Raw genomic sequence first — 22210 nt, forward strand, 5'->3', positions numbered from 1 at the left:
ATAAACAAATAAATAAATAAATAATCAAGTTCTGTTCAGAGAAAACAACATAAGTGTAAAGTATTCCTAAATGTGAATGATAAGTTAAAGAATAATTAAATAAAAAACATAAAAATCAATTAAAGTAAAATGAACAAAAATACTCAGCTGTTCTCGGTTCAGATTTGAACAGAAAATTTTTTACAGTTACAGTGGAGATCAAAATTAGAGAACAACTTACAATTTTCTAAATTTCAAGGTCACTGCTTAGACCTATTTGAAATTATCTAAAAGAAAAAGAGCAGTTTTTTAAGTATATTACATGAGTTACATACTGTATATTTTTAGGCACAGAGAAAAAAACTTCAATGAGATTTGAAAAAGAACAATGATTATCTGACAAACCCTATTTAACTGCCAGCCTAACTTTCCATTGAATCGGCAAGATGGTGAGCCGTTCTAAAGTGACTGAAACCGTCTTGCAGCCGGTTGTCCAAATGAAGCCCAAAGGGATGACCCTTACAGCTATAGCAAGTTGGTGGTTCCAAATCTGTGATTTCAAGAATATTGCATCTTTACAATGTCAGAAACTCATTCAAGTCCCCCAAGAAGCCTGGTCATGCACAAAAGACAAATGCAAGAGAGGACAGGATAATGCGGAGAATCTCAATGGGAAAGTCATTCAACACTGAGGCTGAAATTGCTCATCAGTTCAGTGCTGAACAGAGTAAGGATTTGTTCCATCATACAGTGTCTCAATGTTTAAGAGAATTTGGACTGAAAGTCCACTCCGCAGTGACCAAACATCTCATTATCAGAAAGAACCAAAAGGCTAGACTAACCTTTGCTGAGGAGCATATTGTGTGGCCAGAGGAGAACTGGTTCAAATTCACTTTAGTGATGAAAGCAAGTTTAATGTATTTGGGTCCGATGGGAAACATTATGTTCATCGTCAAACTGGGGAAAGACTGAACCCAATGTGTGTAAAGATGTCAGCAAAAGGTGGAAAGGGAAGTGTAAAAGTTTAGGGAATGTGTTCTTCAGCACGATGTGGGCCTCTTATACAGCTACTGTACATGGCAGAGTGAATGCAAATGTTTATCAGACCCTTCTTCGACAACATGCGGTTCCTTCCGTGTGTTTACCCAATCAGCCAGCAATTTGTATGCACAGCAATGCCCTGTCACACAGCAAAATGGTTAAAGTAGTTCCTTGAAGCTAAAAATGCTGAAATAATGAAATGGCCAAACCAGAGTCCTGAACTAAATCCAATATAAAACCTCTGAAAAAATATATGGCCAAGAAACCCACTACAGTCACTGAACTGTGGAAGAGACTAGTGATGGCCTATAGCCGCAGATGTGCTGAAGTCATTCAAAGCAAAGTCCTGTACACTTTCTACTAATTGTTGACTGTTAATTGTTAATCTTCAGAAATTTTGGTGATAATCTTTCTCAGTGCTACAGTCACTGCTGTTCTCTAATTTTGATCATTGTGTTTTCGACAAAATAAAGTTTTTTTTTGTTGAAGTGCCATGGTTATTTTGTAAAACACTGTTCTATTAGCATTGTATATCCAACAACAAAAAATCCTTCTAATGTTGAGTAATGAAGATTACGTTCATAAATTGTTTTCTAATTCTGATCTCTACTGTATGTACAATGGGAAATGATGTGCAGTGCTAAAAATTAAAAGCTCAATGTTATGATTTGGGATTACACTCATACATAAAGTATTGATATATATTTGATAAGCAGCAGAACGTTTTATGTATTTGTTCAGATATGAAACAGAATGTAAAAACATATTTAAAGCATATACATTTAAATTGCCACTTTATTATGTACAAATCTTTCAATTTTAAACATATAAATTCCTGTAAGTAATATGTCATGTGATGTCAGGCAAACCAGCATTTCTTTTCTCAGTTTATACTGGATTTTACAGCATATCAGTGACCTTGATATCCACTGAGGAATAATGGCATTACCTTCGTAACTACAGTTTATACACACTGTTACTTTTGACACTTCTGGGATGATAAGGAACCCTGTTTCAAGGCACTTATTTTCACATGGTTCCATGAATAAGACTGAGTTTCACTGCTTCAGTGAGCTGCACAGTCCTTAGGATCCAACCCAGACTCTCGATGATGCAGAGAGAAGGCTAGAGCAAGAGTGCTCGCATGTATTTGCAAGCCTGAAGCATCTTATAGAATAGCTACACTAGCCCATGGAGCTCCAACATACTGCTCGTTTTGTATATAGAATGCTGGCAATTCTGTGTATAAATGTTATTCAACATGAAATCCAGTAAAAAAGAAGTCTCTCTGGGATTCATTCGTATACCTTCAAAGTTACTTGGTTACTCTTTCATTAGTACTCTTACTTTTTTTATACCTTGGTTACTCTTTCATTTTGGGTAACCAAAGGGACCTATACCATGATTGTATAACCTGTAGCTTTAAACCTCTGCCTGTCTGACAGAGACTTCGGCTATCACACTGGCCTGAATGCTTCCTTGACTCTCCATCTATTACAGTATGTTTCTGACTGGCTTCATGGATGTGACAGTCAGAAGGAGGTAACGCATGTCATCTCATCAGCAAGCTCATCCTCATCATGGCTCCTGACAAGTTCTTCATCACTGTAGAGACCTGTTAAGTCTGTATGATTGAGAAGGCAGCTCCCAGAACTCTCTGTGCTGCCTCGAATTAGCAGGTCACTGGCTGCACTCTCCATTTCATCTATGGTCATATGACAGGCATCTGCAATCTCCCGCTTGGCAAAGGCTACAAACTTGGGGTCCTTTGCGTACAGGCCAAGGCCCTCAGAGATTAATACCTGGGGAGGGGCATTTACATTTTAGAATATTACATATTACATCAACTGAATAATTAGCAAGAGTGAACAACTCCAGCTGGTCCTGCTGTGAAAACTGTTTGACTTTCATTCAAATCAACTCCAAACAATGAACAAACTCCAAAAGAAGTCAGCTTACATATACTGTAGCTTATATATAGCTAAGAAGGATGGCAAAGCTATTTCTAAGGAACACTTGGATCACTGAGCAGTAATAAATCCTCAATAAGGAGTAGCCATCACACTAAAATGACTGGAAGAGTGCACAACAAACATCCAGGCTTTCATAATAACTTTTGAATTTGTACCTCCACAATCGGGAAGAGCCTGGCCATGTGGCAGTATAAAATGAAAGCCTAAAAAATGTTCATTTCACATGACTGAAACCATCAGCTTGAATGGCTAAAATTTCTCAGTAAAGGTGATATGAAACACTGACTAAACGTAATTATGACTATAGTCATTTCAGTTAACTATTCAGGTTATCCCTCGATAAGCACAAGGGATTTTATCAGATAAAATGCATGATCAGTAACAAAGTATTGCATGTACTTTAATATTTCTCAGTAGGAAAATAGATCAGAAATATAAGACTGTATATTTATAATGGTGTTGACTCTCTCATGTCTTACCGCCTCCACCAGGCTGTCAGCACTGCCTCTCTTCTCGCTGTAGTGCGGGCTGAGTTGTGTGGGCACCCTCAGGGTGGTGTAGGCCCTGTAAGGCTGACCCGCTCGCCCTGCCACAGGCACACTTGCATCATCCTCTGCCTTCTTATCCCAGAGGCCCACGCTGCTTGTGCCAGCTGACCTCTCGTCCTCCACTAGTATGAGGGGGGCATAAAGAAGACGACTGCGGCGGGGGCTGGAGTTTGCCCAGGAGGCTGTGGAGCCTGTGGAAGAACGGCTGCTGCTGTGGCGTGAGTCATAACTGCCATATGCCTGGGGGAAAGATAGGAAGAGAGAGGGAGGGAGACAAAGAAAGAAATAATAATAAAGAGGTCATTTTGCCTTGGAGTGCCTTGTATTATTAATTTGACATGCTAGGGCTGCACAGTTTGATGTAATAGAAATCAATTGTTTTGGTTTAGCACTGTTTTACTTTTTACTTTTGTATGCGTAAACTGAGCCTTCAGTTGTGATGAAACCTGCTGTTTACGATAAAACTGTAATGATATTAATATTCCATGAATGTGGTGTGTCCTCCTAAAGAATAAAGAAAAGTAGCTAATAATATTATAATAGTATCTATCTGTTTAGGATAAATTTATTCTTTCCTGCTACTGAATGGCTTGGATTTGTGTTTTTGGTTTGGGCTCACGTGTGTTTTCCCTGCCCAAACCTTAATCCATTTCCTGCCTCTGCACACCCTGATTGCCCTCACTATATACACCTGCTGTTTTTTGCTTGTTGTTTGCTGAGTTATTGTCATTTCTCCAGGTTTCTGTTTTTGTGTTTTGTTATTTCAATTGCATAGTCTTTATTGTTTTCCATGTGTTTTTAGTTTTGTCCAAAACAAACACCTTTTTTGATGTTATGCCTGCATTTGCGTCTGATTCCGCTCCACAGAGGCATCGCCCCTGGCAGCTTCAAGCAGTCATCAATAATAGGTCATTTTGTAATTAAGAATTTTTTTTCCTCTATTGATACAATGTCTATGGTTTCCTGTCACAGTGAATATGGAGGAATAGTAAGACTAGACTAGTTTTATGCAATAGTTGCAAGTGTGCAAATGCTGTGGAGTGGAAGCTGGTCTTGGATCAAATTATACTGATAAACAAATCAAAGATTGTGATTTTAATCATTTTGTGTATCGATGTATCATGAAACTATGTAGGTCTCTAACAGAAACAGAACCTACACAATAGTATAATGTATGCAAATATTTAATAGGCAAATAAAAATCAATATAGAGTGCACACATAGTGCCTGAGAGTGTATGTATATGTAATACAGGAGGAGGAACCTGTGAGCGTGCTCTACATGGTGGGAAATTCTGGTGGTAGGTGCCTGGAATGGGAAGATCATCATTGCTTCCCTGTCTTCTCAGACACTGGATGGTGAATGATGACTTCCGGACTGAGAGAGATGGAAAGTAAGCACTAGTTATGACAATGACCACATTGTTTCATGTCAAGAGTTGACATTTTGTGGGAATGCTGGATTTTCAGTCACTTAAAATAGAAATAAAAAGAAGTCATTATCTGTCACACATACATTACAGAACAGTGAAATGATTTTATTCAAATATCCCATCTTGTTAGGATGTTAGAGGCCAGAGCACAGTGTACAGCACCCCTTGAGTAGAGAGGATTCTCTGAGCCTGAACCGCTTGAGCCACCACTACCCTAACAGCCACTTCTGACTTTTTTCTGACTTTTTGTCCTCAGTCATGGTTTCAGCTCTCTCTGAACTTTTATCGAGTTTTGTGGGTGCCAATATATGAAATTGAGCTACGTCATGTCAGTCTTATCCAGAAAAAGCTGGTGTGGCTCAGATTTACTATCTATCCAAGCAGGAGCTACAGTACACATCACTTCACTTATTTAATCAGTTCATCTTAGTCACCAAATAACTATCAAGTGTGTATCCAATTTGGCCTAAGTAAAAAACAATATTTACTCTGGCCCTTGCAGATATGATTAAATACAAAAGATAGCGTTACCGAAAGTGTTTGTAAAGCTATGGATTGACCTATAAAACTATAAATCTTCACACAAAAAATTATAAATAAGTCCCATTATTAGTATTGTGTGTAAAATAGTAATTATAATGGTATTAGTAGTGAGTAATTGTAATGTGTGGTATATAGGTATTGTTGGAATTTTTACACAATGTGCACACTTTAACGGCCACTTTCAGATGTCCCTTTTGTACACAAAGAATTTAAGATAACTAGACATTTTAGTTGGTGTAGAGATATGTCTGACTACTGTCAGTAATTCAACTACAACATACACATTAATCAGTCTTAGTATTAAAACCACAGACAAGGGTAGTGAATAACCCTTATTGTCCTGGTATGTTAGGCAGCAAGTCTCAAAGTTCTCAAAGCATTTCTGTGCAACTTTGACAAGGTCTAAATTGTGATGGCTAGCAAAAATAGCATTGCAAAAATTGTTCAGAAATGGTTTAAGGAGCATGACAAAGAGTTCAACGTGTTGATTTGGCCTCCAAATTCCTCAGATCTCAATCCAATTAGGCATCTGTGGTATGTGTAGGACAAACTAGTCTATCCATGTCTAGTCTGATCCATGAAGGCTTCACTTCACTTACAGGACTTAAAGGATCAGCTGGTAATGACGGTTCCAGATACTTAAGATAATTCAGAGGTCTTGAGGGGTCTATGCCTAAATGAGTCAGAACTGTTTTGGCAGCACTTGGGGGACCTTCACAATATCAGGCAAGTGGTTTTAATGTAATGGCTGATCGGTGTATACTTAATAAAGTGGCCACTGCCTATGAATATATTTTACTAAAAAGTAATTTAATACCTTGTAATAAAAACTGTGATGCTGAGTTGAAAATGTATGATAAGGGGAACCATATAGCAGATTTGTGTTAACATTCTTCACTTACTGCAATACTCAGAGGGAGGATTAACTGAAAGGGCAAGTATAATGTATGCACAGAGGGACAGAGTAACAGGGATTATTGATTGTACCAGTGGGGGTTGCAGGCAAGAGTCGTCTTCTGGTTGACCTTCTGGCCTCACCATAACTGCTGCCATACTGATTACTGAAGGTAGGCTGTCCATCATACCCATGAGCTCGATGGCTAGAATGAATGGGGATTTCATCTGGGTAACCATGTCTAAAGAGAAATTAAATGAAAAATTATTCTGAAGGACACAGTCATAGATTAAAAGAACACAGATTACATTTGCTTTACAATATTTGGGTCATTTCTGTTATTTGGGTAAAATACTTTAACAAGAATAGCACTAGGTGGTAATAGGTAGTGTTACTGCCTTACAGCTACAGTGTCCCTACTGTAGTTCAATCCTGATGTCGGGTTGTAGAGATTCTGTACATGTTCTACTGTATGTGTGTTCATGTGGGTTTCTTATTCTTATTCTTATTGGTTTCTTATTATTCTTTAAGACATTAGAATAGGTGTATTGGTTATACTAAAATTGTTAGTGATTGCCGGTCCTGCCATAAACCCAGTGTTGACAGGATGCACTGTCACCCTGACCATAACAAGTGGTTACTAATGATAAATTAATGAATGAACAAATGAACGATCAAATGAACAAAACAATGAACCAGCCAACAGATGAATGATCGTCTGAATGATGAAATAAATGAGCGAATGTACATCTGTAAATCTAAAAAACTTTAATTTTGCCTTGCTAATTATTTACTCAGAGTTAAATTTGATGATATTTACATACCTACCTGAAGGAATTTTCTGCTGCTGATGCAACTCACTTTTTCTTTTGTTTCCATGGTCTGTTTTTGCCTCAATGTCATGTACTTTTATCAAACTATTTTTATTGCATGTATTGGTCTACAGTATGTAATGTATGAGATGATGTCAGTTACATACTCTTGGTCTCTAAAAAGCAAACCTTTCGAGAAAGACACTATATAGCCACTAACTTTTATTTTTATAATTATATAATGCTGCAGGGGTGGAGTTTGATTTTAACCTACACACCCACACAAGTACATATTACAATCTGCTATTTATACATTTTGGAATGTATTGAGCCATTTCCACTACAGTTCATGTTTATCAGAATACAGAGTGTAGGAGGGAAGAAGAAGACCTGTCTCTGGGTCTTATGACCTCCTCGGCTTCTTCCCTCCTGTAGAAAAGCTGCTCCATAGGGTACCCCTCCTCTCCGGAGAAATGATCCACTGACTCTCTCCTGATGTGGGTGAAGCCAAACAATGTCATGATAATGATTTAAAATATATATATATATATATAACAAAGAAACAGTGACTACAGTTGTCAGGTGAATTCTGGACTTACCGTGGATGCTTGTAATATGAAACTCTATAAACGAACAGATAAAATCATTAAGAGAAATAGTTAAATGCTTGTGCTACTGGTTAATTTAGGTTCTAGCTCCTGCAGTAGCAGATTTACATTTACGGCATTTAGCAGACACCCTTATCCAGAGTGACTTACAACTGAGCAACTGAGTGTTAAGGGCCTTGCTCAGGGGCCCAGCAGTGGCAGCTTGGTGGACCTGGGGTTCGAACCCATGACCTTCCGATCAGTAGCCCAACACCTTAACCACTGAGCTACCATATCCCACATCAAACATTCATCCCAGCAGATGTACAGGACAGAGATTTATTCACATTAATGCCAAACCGTTTCACTTACAACAATGAATATAAAGTATTAAGGATGATACTAAAATAGCTTTATATGTTTGCGTTTGTGTTGTGATTTCATAGAAGTGATCACATCACTGTCCACAGTGTACCAATGTAACAGTGTCTTTCACCTCTTTGATGGCTGGTCAATCACACCATTCTTGTGCTGGAGGTAGAGGGAGGAGCGTCTGCTTTCTCCTCTTCTAAATTTATCCTGCTCTAGGATGCCACTGCCATTCAGTGTCCTGGTTAGCGAATTCCTGTGACTTAGGCCTCCGTTGGAAAAGCCTTCTCCAGACACAGCAGCAGATGAAGCCGTCGGTGTGGAGACCACAGAGGAGCGGCGGTCTGAGGACTCAGCGTTGACAACATAGCCATTTTCATTCTAGCAGAGCAGAGACAGATTATTCTAGGTATTATGGTGATGATAATAATAATAATAATAATAATCTTTACTATACATCCTTAAACCTGATCTGTATTTATAGACTGTAATAAAATCAAATATAATGTTTCTGACCTAAAAATACAATGCTAAGGGGGTAAAATTTGCATTTAAAGATTCCAGTTCACTGTGGCGCAGTGTTATAGACATTGTGACAGACAGAATCTAATATAGAACAGAAGTGATAAGGGCTTGTTCGTTTTGCTATGATTCTTGATTAACTTGATTAAAACTTTACATTAATATCTTGCACCAATATGTTAGCAGCAGATGTTTTTAGCAATTTGTGCTACGCTTGATCTTCTGTGGGACTGGACTAGACTGGCTAGTTCTTGCTCCCATGAATGTAAGTGAGCCTGGGGTGCCCATAATGCTGTCTCTGTTTCACTGGTTGTTATCCCTTGGGCCACCTTTGGTAGGTACTAACCATTGGATAACAGCAATTACCTAGCCATTACATTTTAGTCCTTGTCAAAGTCACTCAGTTCCTTACTCTTGCTCATTTTTATCTGCTTCAAACATGCATCTTTAAGAAATGAATGTTTCTTTGATGCCTAATGTTCATTACCTCATTCTCTTCTTGTTCTTCCTCCAGGTCCTCCTCTTCGTCCTCAAGGTCTGCATTCATGGCCAGGCGAATCTCTGGCCCAAGATCCTGCAGGGTGCGCAGACCCGCCTGACACAGATGCAAGCGGAGAAAAGAGGCACAGTATATATGCCGCACAAGCTCTCAACACACACACTTTGTAATATCATGTAATGTAATTAACATTTTTTTTAGATATTTGTATTGTCAAATTACATCGATCATAATTTTGTGTGCTTTATATATGTTTGCTCTTTCTCCTGCAGGGATGATTAAAATAATAAAAAATAAAAAAACCCAAGTCTATTTATGTTAGATGTTACAGCTGATACCTGGCAGTCTGACATGATTTTCTTCCCACTCTTTTTTTTTACATTAATAACATTGTACTAAATGTAATAGAAATAAAAGCCTAGATTAAAAACCTAAACCAAAACTAAACCTCACAGAAGCTGTGATTGATAAATTGCCCAGAGTGAATGTATATTTGTTTTGTTGTGTATTTGTCTGTATCACAATCAATTCGCAGAGGAAGATGCAAGAGCAGGTGGCAGTTTAAACAGAACAGTGTTTAATCCAAAACAAAGTCAAAATCAAAGGCAAGGTTTAAGCAATCTACAACCAAGTTTTCATGAACCAGGACGAGGCGTAAACACAAAACATGGTGAGGATCACAAACGAGTAATCATTGCAAATGAAATATCTTAACAACAACTGACCAGAAACAGGATGTGTGCTTAACAAAGAAATCAAGACACACAAGTGTTTAAAATCGACTAATCAAGGCAAAACATGTGAGATTACTCTGGACATTCATGGCAAAACAAACAAAGCATTTATCTGAGGTTTTATATGTATCACCATTAGTGCTTAAACGTATGTCAGGGTGAAAAAATCTCCAAAGAGAAGAACAGGTTAGGCATGTACCTGTAGAGCTGATGGCTTTTGGGGGTCTGGGTCTCCCAGACCAACTTTCTCCTTTCTCTTTCTGAACTTTCTGAAGTAGTCCTGAATTAGGAATGTAGCATAAAACTTCCCCACAGTCACCTCTTCCTCTATAAAACACACAGTGACAGAGTGAATACAAGCAAAAGGAAAAATTAACATACCAAAAGTGAATCTGGAATAAATTATGCAAGGACAGATGAATGAATGATGTAAGTTAGTTAATAGTTAATGAAAGGAAAAGGCCTAGCAAAAAATTGGTTAATCTACATTAGCACATCTAAAGCACTAGGATGTTTTTCAATTCATTTAAATTCAGTTCAGCTCATTTAAAGCATTCACAGCATACCAAAGGCATTCAAATATGAAACCATGCCTATAAAAGGTTACAAAATTAAAACGGCATAAAAATAAAAAGAAGAAAAATGATTTCACAAAATCAGAAAAAGTCGCCGCCTTTAAACACAAAGCAAAATCATAGCATTTCTTCTCACCAGCAGGAGGAGGAATAACCTCATCAAGGATTTTGGGTTTTGTGCGTTTCCAGATCTTCTTTATAATGATCCTCAGCTCCACATTCTCCTGGTCTGGGTGACCTGAAGACAAAGCAGTGTGTGTTGTGTGTTGATCTAGATTTGGCTCAATGTAAACCTGGCTGGTTAAAGTGATGTCATTAAAAAGATCTTACCCAAGCCCAGCAATGTGTCGATTTATATGACATGATCTTCTTGAGCACAACATGATCTAAATGTCCAAACCCGTTCATGTGGGGTTATTTAGTTAAACATGATCAAGAGACTTTTAATGTGACTTCTTTAATACCAAACACAAATCCATCTCTGAATCTTATGTATGTGTGACCAGGTTGTTGTTTTTTTGTCTCTTTAAAGGCACCAAATATAGCAGCTTTATCGCAACATTTGGGATGTTTAATAGGACTAAACGCTTTTCTATTTAAAATTAATTTTAATAAAATATAAAGGTATTACTGAGACTGTGGTACTAACCTTCAGTTTTAATCTTCAGGGCAGTTCTGACTAGGGCAAACAGAGTTGCATTGAAGGTCACTGTGCCATCCGAGTTCAGGGGCATGTTCATAGCAACCAGCCTCTATCAGAGAAAGATTAAAGAGTGTAAAGAGTGTAGCATGATCGAGTATGTGACACTGATAAGCTGACACGCATCAATTTATGTATAAAGTATATGTACTGTGATATCTGTGGGATTATTTATTTGCTGTGAATATGTGTATGACTGAAACGTGTATGTGTATGTTGGAAAGAAGACTTCCTTAATTACTCAACAGATCACTAACAGTTCTAGCTATCTGACGAGGTTTTATCAGGTTTTAAAAAGAAGAAGCAAACAAAGTACAACATACAATCTTTTTTGTTAGAGAGAATTCTTATGTTTAAATCAGAGAAGATGAAAAGTACAACACTGTGCACATTGTATGTCTGTGCATTGTGTGCATCTGTGAATGTGTGTGTAAAGGTGCGAGTGTGAGGGTGCAGTACCTTGCAGGCCACACGGTGGGGACAAAGTTTTCCAAATCCCAGAGGAGGTTGGATCCTTCTAAGCAGTGCCACCACATCCAAGTGTTTTATGCGACCCCTGCATTAACATAGACAAATATTCTCTCTCTCTCTCTCTCTCTCTCTCTCTCTCTCTCTCTCTCTCTCTCTCTCTCTCTCTCTCTCTCTCTCACACACACACACACACACACACACACACACACACACACACACACACACACACACACACACACACTACACACATGACTCTTACACACACACTGCACACATGACTCTTAAAAGACATAGAAGTTGATCTTACTTGGCTTCTGGATCATACTCTGACCAAATCCTTTTGAACTCGTCAAGATGATGTGGCCCCAGAATTGACCAATCACGTGTCAAGTAGTCAAAATTGTCCATGATGACAGCAACAAACAAATTAATAATCTGAAAAGTGGAAAATTGTCGATAAAATTTTCGATCTATGGCACATCCAAAGATCTTTATTACAGAGTAATTAACATGTCTACAGAGTTTACAAATGAATACTGTACTTACTGATTTGCTAGTTTTTGCCAATTATCTGGGACTCTATTGATGATTTCGTAAGGGATTATCATTTCATGTCATCATGTCACATATTGTGATGTTACATGACATGTATCATAATATACATCGCCACCCAAATGTATTGGTTTAGCAAGGCCAATTCCTTTGTTTTTGCTATTCACTGAAGACATTTGGGTTTTAATTCAAAAGATGCATATGGGATAACAGATCAGATAGACTTTATGCGAAGAAATCTAGACTCCACTCCTCAGCAGTAAGAAACAGAAGGCCAGATTGAGATTAACAAAGAGACACAAACATTTGGGAAACAAAATTAACCTCTACCAAAGTGATTAAAGGCTAAAGTGTGGAGAAAGAATGATCTGTTCATGTTCCAATACATACACAATCATCTGTGAATCGTGGTGGTGGTAGTGTCATGATATGAGCTTGCTTGGCTGTTTCTGGTGAAAGCTCCTAATTGTTATTTTTGCTGGAACTTATGTTGGGAGTAGCAGAATGAAGTCACAAGTTTATGGGAACACCGTGTCTGCCATTTTATAGAGAAATGTCTCCAATCTTCACTGGAAGATACTGTAATATGCTTTAAACTGACTCCACTCCTCAGTCAGACGATTTACTGTACCATTTTCTATAATACGATGAGGTCTAATTCTCAGTGTAAACATATATTATCAGAATAATTTAAGATGATCTTTACTGTTCAATCTTATGATTACATAAGATTGAACAGTTTTTAATGTGCAGTTTTTCTAGGAATAGTAGCTGGAAAAGCCCAAAGGTCACCACTATAGAACACACAAATCAAATGAGTACTTCATTAGGTCTCCAGTGTAAATAACGGTAATAATATGATGCTTAAAACTGCCTCATTTACTAGTAGAGCCTTTATGTTGTACCCAAGTATTTGTGGTTTATACATGACAAACCATTTTTTAAGAATTTAAAATAAAAATTATTAAAGATTTTTGTGTTACCAAGAAAGCGCAGAGCATGAAGAAGCTAATGAAGTAAACAATTGCAAAATTGCTGCCACATGTGAATTCCTCTCCAGGCTCAAAATCTGACTCTGCATCACAGCGCTTTCCTGGAAGACAGGCCAACATGATCTCCTGCCACGCTTCACCTGTAGCACACCTACACACACGCACACACACACACACACACACACACACACACACACACACACACACACACACACACACACACACACACACACACACACACACAGAGAGAGAAGTGGAGTGCTAACTTGTACAATGGACAACAATGGAATGTACATTTCTTATAATATATGTAATATATTAATTAATAACTCAATTTTATTTATATTACATATAGTTTCCATATTTTCAAAAATTCTCAGTTTTAACAAATTCACAGACTAAGAATTTAAAAATGTCTTATTCAAATGCTGATTGTTGTGTATTCACACTCACTCACCTGAATAGCAACAACACTGCCTGGGGAAACGTCTGGAAGTTGTTATTACGGTTGATTGGCGTGTAGGCCTGCAAGGCAATCTTCCCAAATGTCTACGAGAGAAAGACCATCAGATAAGCATTTGTGCCCCTGAAATACAGACAGAGCAGTAGGTTTATGTCTAGCTATACAATGTTTAATAACTCAAGCATACTGTACATCTATTAAGACTACTCTGAATTTGTTATCTTTGCCCCACCCACCTGCATACCAATCACAGCGTAGATAAAGAAGATCATGGCAATAAGTAGAGCTACATAAGGCAAGGCCTTTGGGAAAAGTAGAACAAAATATATTACTTTTGTGTACAAAACAATTGTGGTAATAATCAGAGATGAGTTGTGTATGTACTGTATGTGATGTCTGACCTGGAGAGATTTCACAAAAGTCCAGAGAAGTGTGCGAATGCCCTCCCCTTTGCTAAGAAGCTTAACCAATCGCATTACACGGAACAGACGGAAGAAGGTGATTGACACCCGGGAACTGTCCTCTGAACTCTGTTTTTTGAAAACCAGAACTAGACACAGTTAAATTCACAACCTGCTTAAATGATAAGGTTCAGGCCACTAACCCCACTAACTTGGTATAAAAATAATCTACTTGCAGAACTAAACATGCCGATAGTCTCTTACTTATACAGTACCATAGTATGTCTGAATATTGTATTCTGACTGGTTGGAAAATGACGTTGAATACACAGCCAGTTTTGGTCAGTTTAATCACCATTCTAAATCAATATTCTGCCACGTAACCATAGTAACATACATTTACGGTTTCATATAGAGTGAAATAGCTATTGTTTTGGGGGTTTTTTGCATTCACATCATGCATTAAAATTTTATTATTTCTTGGGAGAAGTGTATGTTTTCATTCCACTTACAATAAGACTTACTGTATTGTACTGTAAAATGAGTTTCACATGCCTGGTGCGGATGATTTCTCATATCACTATGCACTATAATTTATACTCCATCATTTATTTAACCAGAATGAGCTGGGAGACTCACACTAAACTCTGTCACCACGATGTCCACCACACTCCCGACCACAATCAGAGCATCAAAGGAGTTCCAAGCATCAGTAAAATAATGCTGCAGCCAAGACAAACTTCAGTTACTGCTTGACATATCAGAAAGACAAGTATGACTGATAAAGGTAATGGTGTGAAGTTAAATAAACATGATACATTAGAAAATAAACCTTGAGTCTGAGGGCTAACAACTTGACAATCATCTCCACAGTAAAGAGGCCTGTAAAGACCATGTTGAGGATGTCCATGACATAGCTGAAGAGTTTAGACTGCTCATAATGCTAGGAAAGCATAACAATAAAAAGAATTTTCAAACAATTGAGACATACCTTTAAAGAATTATGTCTAAAATTAATGTTTTAATGTAGAGATTAACTACTATACATGACTCATTAAAGTACTGTGGTTTACCTGAACAGCCAAAGTGACTGTGTTGAGGAGAATCAACACAAACATGATGTACTCAAACCCTGTGGAGTTGATCATTAACCAAAATTTATGCTGCACTGGGTTCTTTGGGATGTACAGCTTCAGTGGCTGTGCTTTCAGAGCATATTCCACACATTGTCTCTGTATAAATATGAAAGATAGAAACAGCAACATGAAAGATTGAAAAACATAGTTGCAATGCAGAATATGCTGAAAAATATTCCAGTTCTAACCTGGTTCTTGTCCAGCTCACAGTTCTTAAACTCTGCCTCTCCCTGTTCCCGGAAAGTGATGATGACGAAACCTACGAAGATGTTCATCATGAAGAAGGCAATGATGATAATGTAAACAATAAAGAAGACTGAGATTTCCACATGAGAGTTGTAGATGGGGCCGTGGTTCTCTGAGTTGGCATCGATAGCCTTGTAGAGGAGCCTGGGACACAAGAGGGAAGGGACAAAAGAGAGCATTTATAAAGCAAGGCAAGATGGACAGTTACATTTGAACTGCGATGTAACACCATGGTGACTTACGCAGGCCAGCCTTCGAAGGTGGACACAGTGAACAAAGCCATCATTCCCATCAGAACGTTGTCAAAGTTAAACTCACTGTTGTGCCAAATACGCTGCCGTACGAAGGGGTGATTCACATCACCATCTTTATAGATCACGAACGTGCCTCTACAGTATGTCACACACACATACTCAATTTGACACCAAAACTCCATAAAAGCATAATGACATTTCATAAAGTCCACATAGATAATTCAAGATTAGCATGGCATTTAAATCACTCACTTGCACTGCTCGGGTGTGTGCTTTGCCTCGTCTGTGCAGCGATAAAATTTACCCTGCAATATGAGACACAATATTTCATTCTAATGAGCTCAACTTCCTCTAACACAACGACCCCAACTGTTTTAACTCTCGATTTCTTTTTACTTTATTAATCATCTTTTATAGAAATATACTTGTACATTGTAAAATTACTGGCCAATATATCAGACTGTTGTCTCAATAAATGTTTCTATCTATATAGTATTTATGGAAACAGGCACACGTTCACATGCTCGGCCATCCTACATGTGGTGTGTGTGTGTATCTGTCTGTGGGCGCAGGTTTAAAGATGGTGTTAATGAAGGAAGACTACCATCCTCTTTTCTTTAAAATCTTCAAACACAGCTGAGAGCACATCTATGCCGTTAAAGTAATGACTGAAAAAACATTTTTCATAATGTTCAAATTATAGTCAAAGCCATGCGAAGATCAGATGCTGTGAAATGGATGTAGAGCATCACTGAGAAAATAATGAAAGTTTAAGTATGATGGGATATACTGGTTTTCTATAATGTTTCTACAGTTCTTTAAGTTTAAATTAAATCAATCTCTTATGATGCATTTGTATAGAAAATATCAGATGCTGAACCTTGTGTTAAACCTAAATGTTGCACTGTGGCACTCTATATACTGTAGAACACTCTATAACACAGTACTCATTTCCATTTCTCTAAATCTCTGTATACACTGCATTTACATTCACACCCAGAAGAGGATGAGCTCCCTTTACAGTCAATTTCCCCTCCAGGATTCTTTCTCATATTGAGAATTTCATTGCCACTGTTGCCTCTGGCTTGACCATCAGGAATCTAAATCGATCTATATCCAAAGGTATTAATCTAATGCTATAGGCACTAAACAAACAAAATTAAGTACATTTGAAAAAAATGATATAACCTCTTCTGTGCCAACTTGACAAAATGCAAGTCACATTAATGATGCATGAATATGTGAAGGAAGCCTGGTATACATAATAAACACAGAAAACTCAGACTGTCATTTCAGTGCTGCTGGAAATAGTGTGATTAAATAAAATTATGCCTGTTTTAATAGGTAAGAAGTTCTGTGTAGTAACTGATCGCTTCAACAAAAATAACAAAACCTCAAGGCAATCAAAATTTCAAACAAAACTCTATGTGATCAGCCAGGAAGCATGTACAATAACTCCAAGTAGGATGTTAAAAAAAATCACTAAAGAGAAGGTGTCTAAAGAACGTATTTCATGATCACACAAGTAGATTTAAACAGTGAATGGGGGTTAACAATATAATCAACAAAACTGAAACATGCTGCCTGTATGACTGGTGTCACAGAGAAGACATACAGAGACAAAAGTAGTGAATTATCAAATACCTTAAAGAGTTGAACACCGATGCATGCAAACATGAACTGAAGCAGAGCAGTAACAATCATAATATTCCCAATGGTCCGTATAGCCACGAACACACACTGGACCACATGCTGAAGAAACACATGGATTAGAAAGTTCTGCACTACAGTATATAAGTGCATTAAACAAATAAACATACACATACACCGTGGTACCTTTAGACCTTTGGCTCTGTTGATGGCTCGGAGAGGTCTGAGTACTCGCAGCACTCTCAGGATCTTCACTACGGAGATAGCACTTGAACTGAGATGAGAAAAGAGAGATGGAAAGAGATACGTGTGTGTTTGTGTGTGTGTGTGTGTGTGTGTGTGTGTGTGTGTGTGTGTGTGTGTGTGTGTGTGTGTGTGTGTGAGAGAGAGAGAGAGAGAGAGAGAGAGAGAGAGAGAGAGAGAGAGTGAGAGAGAGAGAGAGAGAGAGAGAGAGAGAGAGAGAGAGAGAGATGTGTAATGTAGGAACAAGAAGGTATGAAATTAATCATTGAAATATCCCACAGTCACCCAGTTCATAAAGCTCCATACACCCATACCATTCGTTTTAAATGCTGTTTAATGCAAAAATGTAAATCATGGTCCACTTTAACATTACATTACAATCACATTAATTAAAATGTTCTCTTTGTCCACCAGAGGGCTCCATACATCCACTTAGACTCAGAACATCTCATTGATGCATCAGCAGAGAATGAGAGAAAATACATGCATTTAAATAATACTAGACATTTAAATGAAGTTTAATGACATGTTCCATGAAGTTGAGTGTGTTAGACTCACTGTAGGAAGAAGGAAACCAAAGACACACTGACAACCAGAAGATCCAACAGATTAAACCAGTTCCTACAGAATGAGCCCTTATGCAAAAACGCCCCATAGACCGTCATCTGCAGGGAAAAACAGAAAAAAGAAAAAATTTGAGAATTTTAAATATAATGTGATTTACTGCAATGTGTAACTTTTTTTTCTTGCTTAGGAAGTGCCAGATATTTAAAGAGATGAATTGGTACCTTGAGAAGAATTTCTACTGTGAATATGGAGGTGAAAGCATAATCAGCATAGCCCAGGACCTGATCATATCAAACAGACCAAAACCATTCAGAAGACAGAGAGACAGAGAGACAGAGAGTAAAACACAGACAGATGTGGATATGACGTGTCTGTAGCAAAGCCATGGCACATGGCATTCCTCTCCGTCTGATGAGCTCAGAGGTGACTGATTGCATGGTGCAGAAAAACACTTCCTCAGCTGGCATGAAGAGTAACATCTAACATGCCAATCAGGACATCTGCAGTGTGTGTGTAATGTGTGTGTTTGAGCACTTGACTCCAACAAGGACACTGAGTGCATTTACACAGATTTGTATTCATTCCTCTAAGAACTATTTTGTTTTGTTTTGTTTTTAATAAGGAGAAAATGTTTCTGCATGTCTAATGGTTATTTATGAAATCACAGGTATCCTATCCTTACATAAAAATAAGTATTAATGACTGCTTGTTTAGTGCCGATTTTTCTCCATATCTCTGTAAATAACTCAAGAAGTAAGTTCATAATTCTTTATGCACGTTTAACAGTGCCGGAAGTTCACATCACGTGAAGTTATATTATAGCCAGAATTGCAGCACAATGAGGCTAAAGATCTAAAGGGACACTCTGAGTTCAGGCTACTCTCTAACTACACTGTTAATAATGCTTAATTAAAAAGGTAAAGAATAGGTTTCCTTTAAAATGAGATCATACATGCTGTATGCTACATGTGGGATTTTTCCACAGCCTATTCAAAAACAAGAACAGACTCATACTAAACCAGACACAGGTAGTTAAAGTAACCAGATCATCATGACAACACAACTCCTATACTATTACATTCCAATATCAAAGATTAGTAAAGTCATTATAATACTCACCAAGTGCTTAGAATAACATTGTTCCAATATCAGCTACAAAAAGTTATCTATGTGTGTGTGTGTGTGTGTGTGTGTGTGTGTGTGTGTGTGTGTGTGTGTGTGTGTGTGTGTGTGTGTGTGTGTGTGTGTGTGTGTGTGTGTGTGAGACTCACATTATTTCTGAAGGAGTGTGCTCTGATAGGGTCCTCGGCAGCCAGAGAGATACTGCTGAGGATGATGAATACCAGGATCAGGTTAGTAAAGATGTGATGATTGATCACAGTATGACAGCCTACTCTTATTCTAGAGAGAGGGGGAGAGAGAGAGAGAGAGAGAGAGAGAGAGAGAGAGAGAGAGAGAGAGAGAGAGAGAGAGAGAGAGAGAGCATGAACAGGGTGAGTGTGCACAATCATGACATAATGTATCACATAGCTGTTATTGCCTTAGTTGCATGTGTTTTTGTTTGTGAGCACATGTTTCTCAGGCTTACGGGTTGGTCTTGCTGAGGCAGAAGAAAGCACTGCCTTCTGGAATTGGCACAACTTTTTCTTTTGGAGGAGCAAAATCAGCCACATTCAGCTGAGTCCCTCCTTCTTTTGAGGCAGAGAAAAACAGAAATGAATAAAAAGTTTTATGAAAAAAGCAACATATGCTAAAACGTTTGAAGAACATTACTATATTCAACTATATTGGTCAGTATTTTACTATTATAGTTTACCTTCATCATCTCCTTCATCTTGCTCCTCCTCTTCCTCATACTCATCTAAGTCAATCTGGATGAAGAAAACAAGTAACAAATCCTCAGCATAGACATGATTGCTCCCATTAACCCGTTATAATAAATAAAATGATCAAATACTCTGAATAAACCTTAGCGTCTGTATTCTCCTCCTCTATCTCGCCTTCCTCTCCCTGTTTCTTTTCTCTGTAAGAAATGAAAACAAATGACACACATGGCTGAGAGAGAGAGAGAGAGAGAGAGAGAGAGAGAGAGAGAGAGAGAGAGAGAGAGAATGGACAATCAATAGGCATTAAGTAAAATCCACTACCTTCACAACACTTGATATCACCTACAGTACAGTAGTCATTTCACTCAGTGTGGCAGACCCTATGACTGACATTACAGGAGCAACAACCAAGATACAGGTTTACCAGGCAAGCTTCTAGAGAAAGGCCTGTCTGGCACCGGGGTCAAATGTGGCTTGCAGACATATGGCCTGGAAGATTTTAACTGGCCTACAACGTCTTCCTTAAGATGTAAATCAGATGACCTGCTGGCCAGCATGCTGCATTTTTTTCTTTCACATGACTGTGGCAACAGACTGTTTTAATACAATTATCTAAAATGCGAGAGGCTACAAGTGCAAATTAATTCAATGAATTTTTTTTTCTTAACAACAGGCAGAAAGTACAAATTTATCAGTGAGAAGAAGCAATTTCAAAAGAGATGGAAACAACTAAGCATGAATTTGCCACCAAGTGCAAAATGCTGTTTTAATCATGTTTGTCAAATATATTTTGGTCCCTAAAATAGTTTCACTTATATACCAATCGAGCTCCACGATGATGGACTGTGAACTCTGTCCAGTTCTCCTTGTATGATGGCCCATGTCCCAGTATATCCTCCATGCTCTAAACTTCGCTGGGAGAAGAACCAAAACCTTCTTGTGACAGCACGTATGGATGTGCCAGCCTGATGTAACTGGACTACCTGTACAACCTGACTGGGTTGTAGTTACTGCCTCATGCTACAAACAGTGACAAGGACCCTAACAAAACACAAAACTACAGACAAATCAACCAGGAAGGACAGGGAGAAAGCAACTGGCTGAAGCCATCATCAACAAAACCATTCCCTTTTCAGGGGTTGTCTTGCTTTTGCCTTCCCAGTGCACCTGTTGTCACTGATTTCACTTCCTAACTAGACAGACTGATATAGCCAACCTTTATTTTTTAATTCACTTTAAAGCTCATTCATGTCCAGTGTTTTTTTTTTCCTGTTTGAGCAAACGTGCATACACACATTGAAGCAGAATATCAATGAGTTTAACTGGCGAGATTAAGTATAGTCTTGATCAGCCAAGTGAACAGTACATTAAACATCTAAGGCTAAGACAAGCTACAAAACTCATCCTCATTTATTCTGTCCTGTGTACTGCACTACATTTTTGTATTGTTTGTACCATAAACAATACCAGATAACAAATATGTAACAATATAATATAGCAGTAATACTATAAAAAGTAGTCAAAAAATATTTTACTCCTTTTTTTTGTCATCTCCATCTGCCCCTGCTAAGTTGTCCACAGCAATAGCCAAGAAAACATTCAGTAGGATGTCTGAGAAAAGTTAGTTAAGGCCACAATATGACCAGAGAAGTGAACACCCACACATTAGCTGTAAATATTTATGGCTTCAATACTCATGTCTCTGTATAGTTCAGTGTAAAAGGATACAGTTACCACAGATGAAGAGAATGACAAAATACAGACACACAATCATACCAGGAAACACAGGGCCTCCGTATGCCATAATTCCATCGTACATCACCATGTTCCAGTCCTCGCCCGTTAGGATCTGGGCATCGAAATGAAGTCTTAAGAAGACACGTGTCTAATCCATCACCCTCAGCCACATGTGCATAAGATTATTGTATTATTAAATATACAAATATATGACAAAAACTATATTCTCATGAGTTAGTCTGACCTGAAAGCAGGTGAGAAGAGCCTGGGGAAAAGCATCGAAGGTGCTTCTTTTTGTCTGTGTTTCATCAAAGTTGAACTTGCCACCAAACAGCTGCATCCCCAGCAGAGCGAAGATTATGAGGAAAAGGAAAAGCAACAGCAGCAAAGATGCAATGGACTTCATAGAGTTAAGTAGAGATGCTACCAGATTGGACAGAGCTGTCCAATGGCTGTGGGGTGT

The 22210-nt window shown here is 38.1% G+C and overlaps 1 protein-coding gene across 2 annotated transcripts in view; it reads right to left on the reverse strand.

The window, feature by feature from the left end:
- Window positions 1–1797: 1797 nt before the first annotated feature.
- The window catches only part of cacna1fb (calcium channel, voltage-dependent, L type, alpha 1F subunit), a 40066-nt gene continuing 19653 nt past the window's right edge, over window positions 1798–22210 (reverse strand). The window contains exons 15-49 of one of the 2 annotated variants that reach the window (XM_047800024.1): window positions 21992–22199; window positions 21739–21859; window positions 21546–21621; window positions 20153–20207; window positions 20001–20055; window positions 19773–19875; window positions 19456–19585; window positions 18406–18465; window positions 18176–18282; window positions 17561–17648; window positions 17369–17476; window positions 15977–16029; window positions 15713–15859; window positions 15413–15614; window positions 15162–15320; window positions 14921–15031; window positions 14728–14811; window positions 14089–14217; window positions 13924–13989; window positions 13682–13773; window positions 13216–13375; window positions 11988–12115; window positions 11669–11765; window positions 11159–11261; window positions 10646–10747; window positions 10134–10261; window positions 9654–9713; window positions 9189–9296; window positions 8307–8560; window positions 7823–7846; window positions 7614–7715; window positions 6504–6652; window positions 4806–4918; window positions 3473–3781; window positions 1798–2822 (exon numbers count right to left, since the gene is read on the reverse strand). In XM_047800024.1, the coding sequence (XP_047655980.1) occupies window positions 2553–2822; window positions 3473–3781; window positions 4806–4918; window positions 6504–6652; window positions 7614–7715; window positions 7823–7846; window positions 8307–8560; window positions 9189–9296; window positions 9654–9713; window positions 10134–10261; window positions 10646–10747; window positions 11159–11261; window positions 11669–11765; window positions 11988–12115; window positions 13216–13375; window positions 13682–13773; window positions 13924–13989; window positions 14089–14217; window positions 14728–14811; window positions 14921–15031; window positions 15162–15320; window positions 15413–15614; window positions 15713–15859; window positions 15977–16029; window positions 17369–17476; window positions 17561–17648; window positions 18176–18282; window positions 18406–18465; window positions 19456–19585; window positions 19773–19875; window positions 20001–20055; window positions 20153–20207; window positions 21546–21621; window positions 21739–21859; window positions 21992–22199 (4261 nt within the window). In that variant the 3' untranslated portion in view covers window positions 1798–2552. The remainder of the gene's footprint in view (window positions 2823–3472; window positions 3782–4805; window positions 4919–6503; window positions 6653–7613; window positions 7716–7822; window positions 7847–8306; window positions 8561–9188; window positions 9297–9653; window positions 9714–10133; window positions 10262–10645; window positions 10748–11158; window positions 11262–11668; window positions 11766–11987; window positions 12116–13215; window positions 13376–13681; window positions 13774–13923; window positions 13990–14088; window positions 14218–14727; window positions 14812–14920; window positions 15032–15161; window positions 15321–15412; window positions 15615–15712; window positions 15860–15976; window positions 16030–17368; window positions 17477–17560; window positions 17649–18175; window positions 18283–18405; window positions 18466–19455; window positions 19586–19772; window positions 19876–20000; window positions 20056–20152; window positions 20208–21545; window positions 21622–21738; window positions 21860–21991; window positions 22200–22210) is intronic. The other variant, XM_027167291.2, reaches the window with a different exon arrangement.

Source organism: Tachysurus fulvidraco, chromosome 14 (genome assembly GCF_022655615.1).
Source record: "Tachysurus fulvidraco isolate hzauxx_2018 chromosome 14, HZAU_PFXX_2.0, whole genome shotgun sequence".
NCBI lineage: Eukaryota > Metazoa > Chordata > Actinopteri > Siluriformes > Bagridae > Tachysurus > Tachysurus fulvidraco.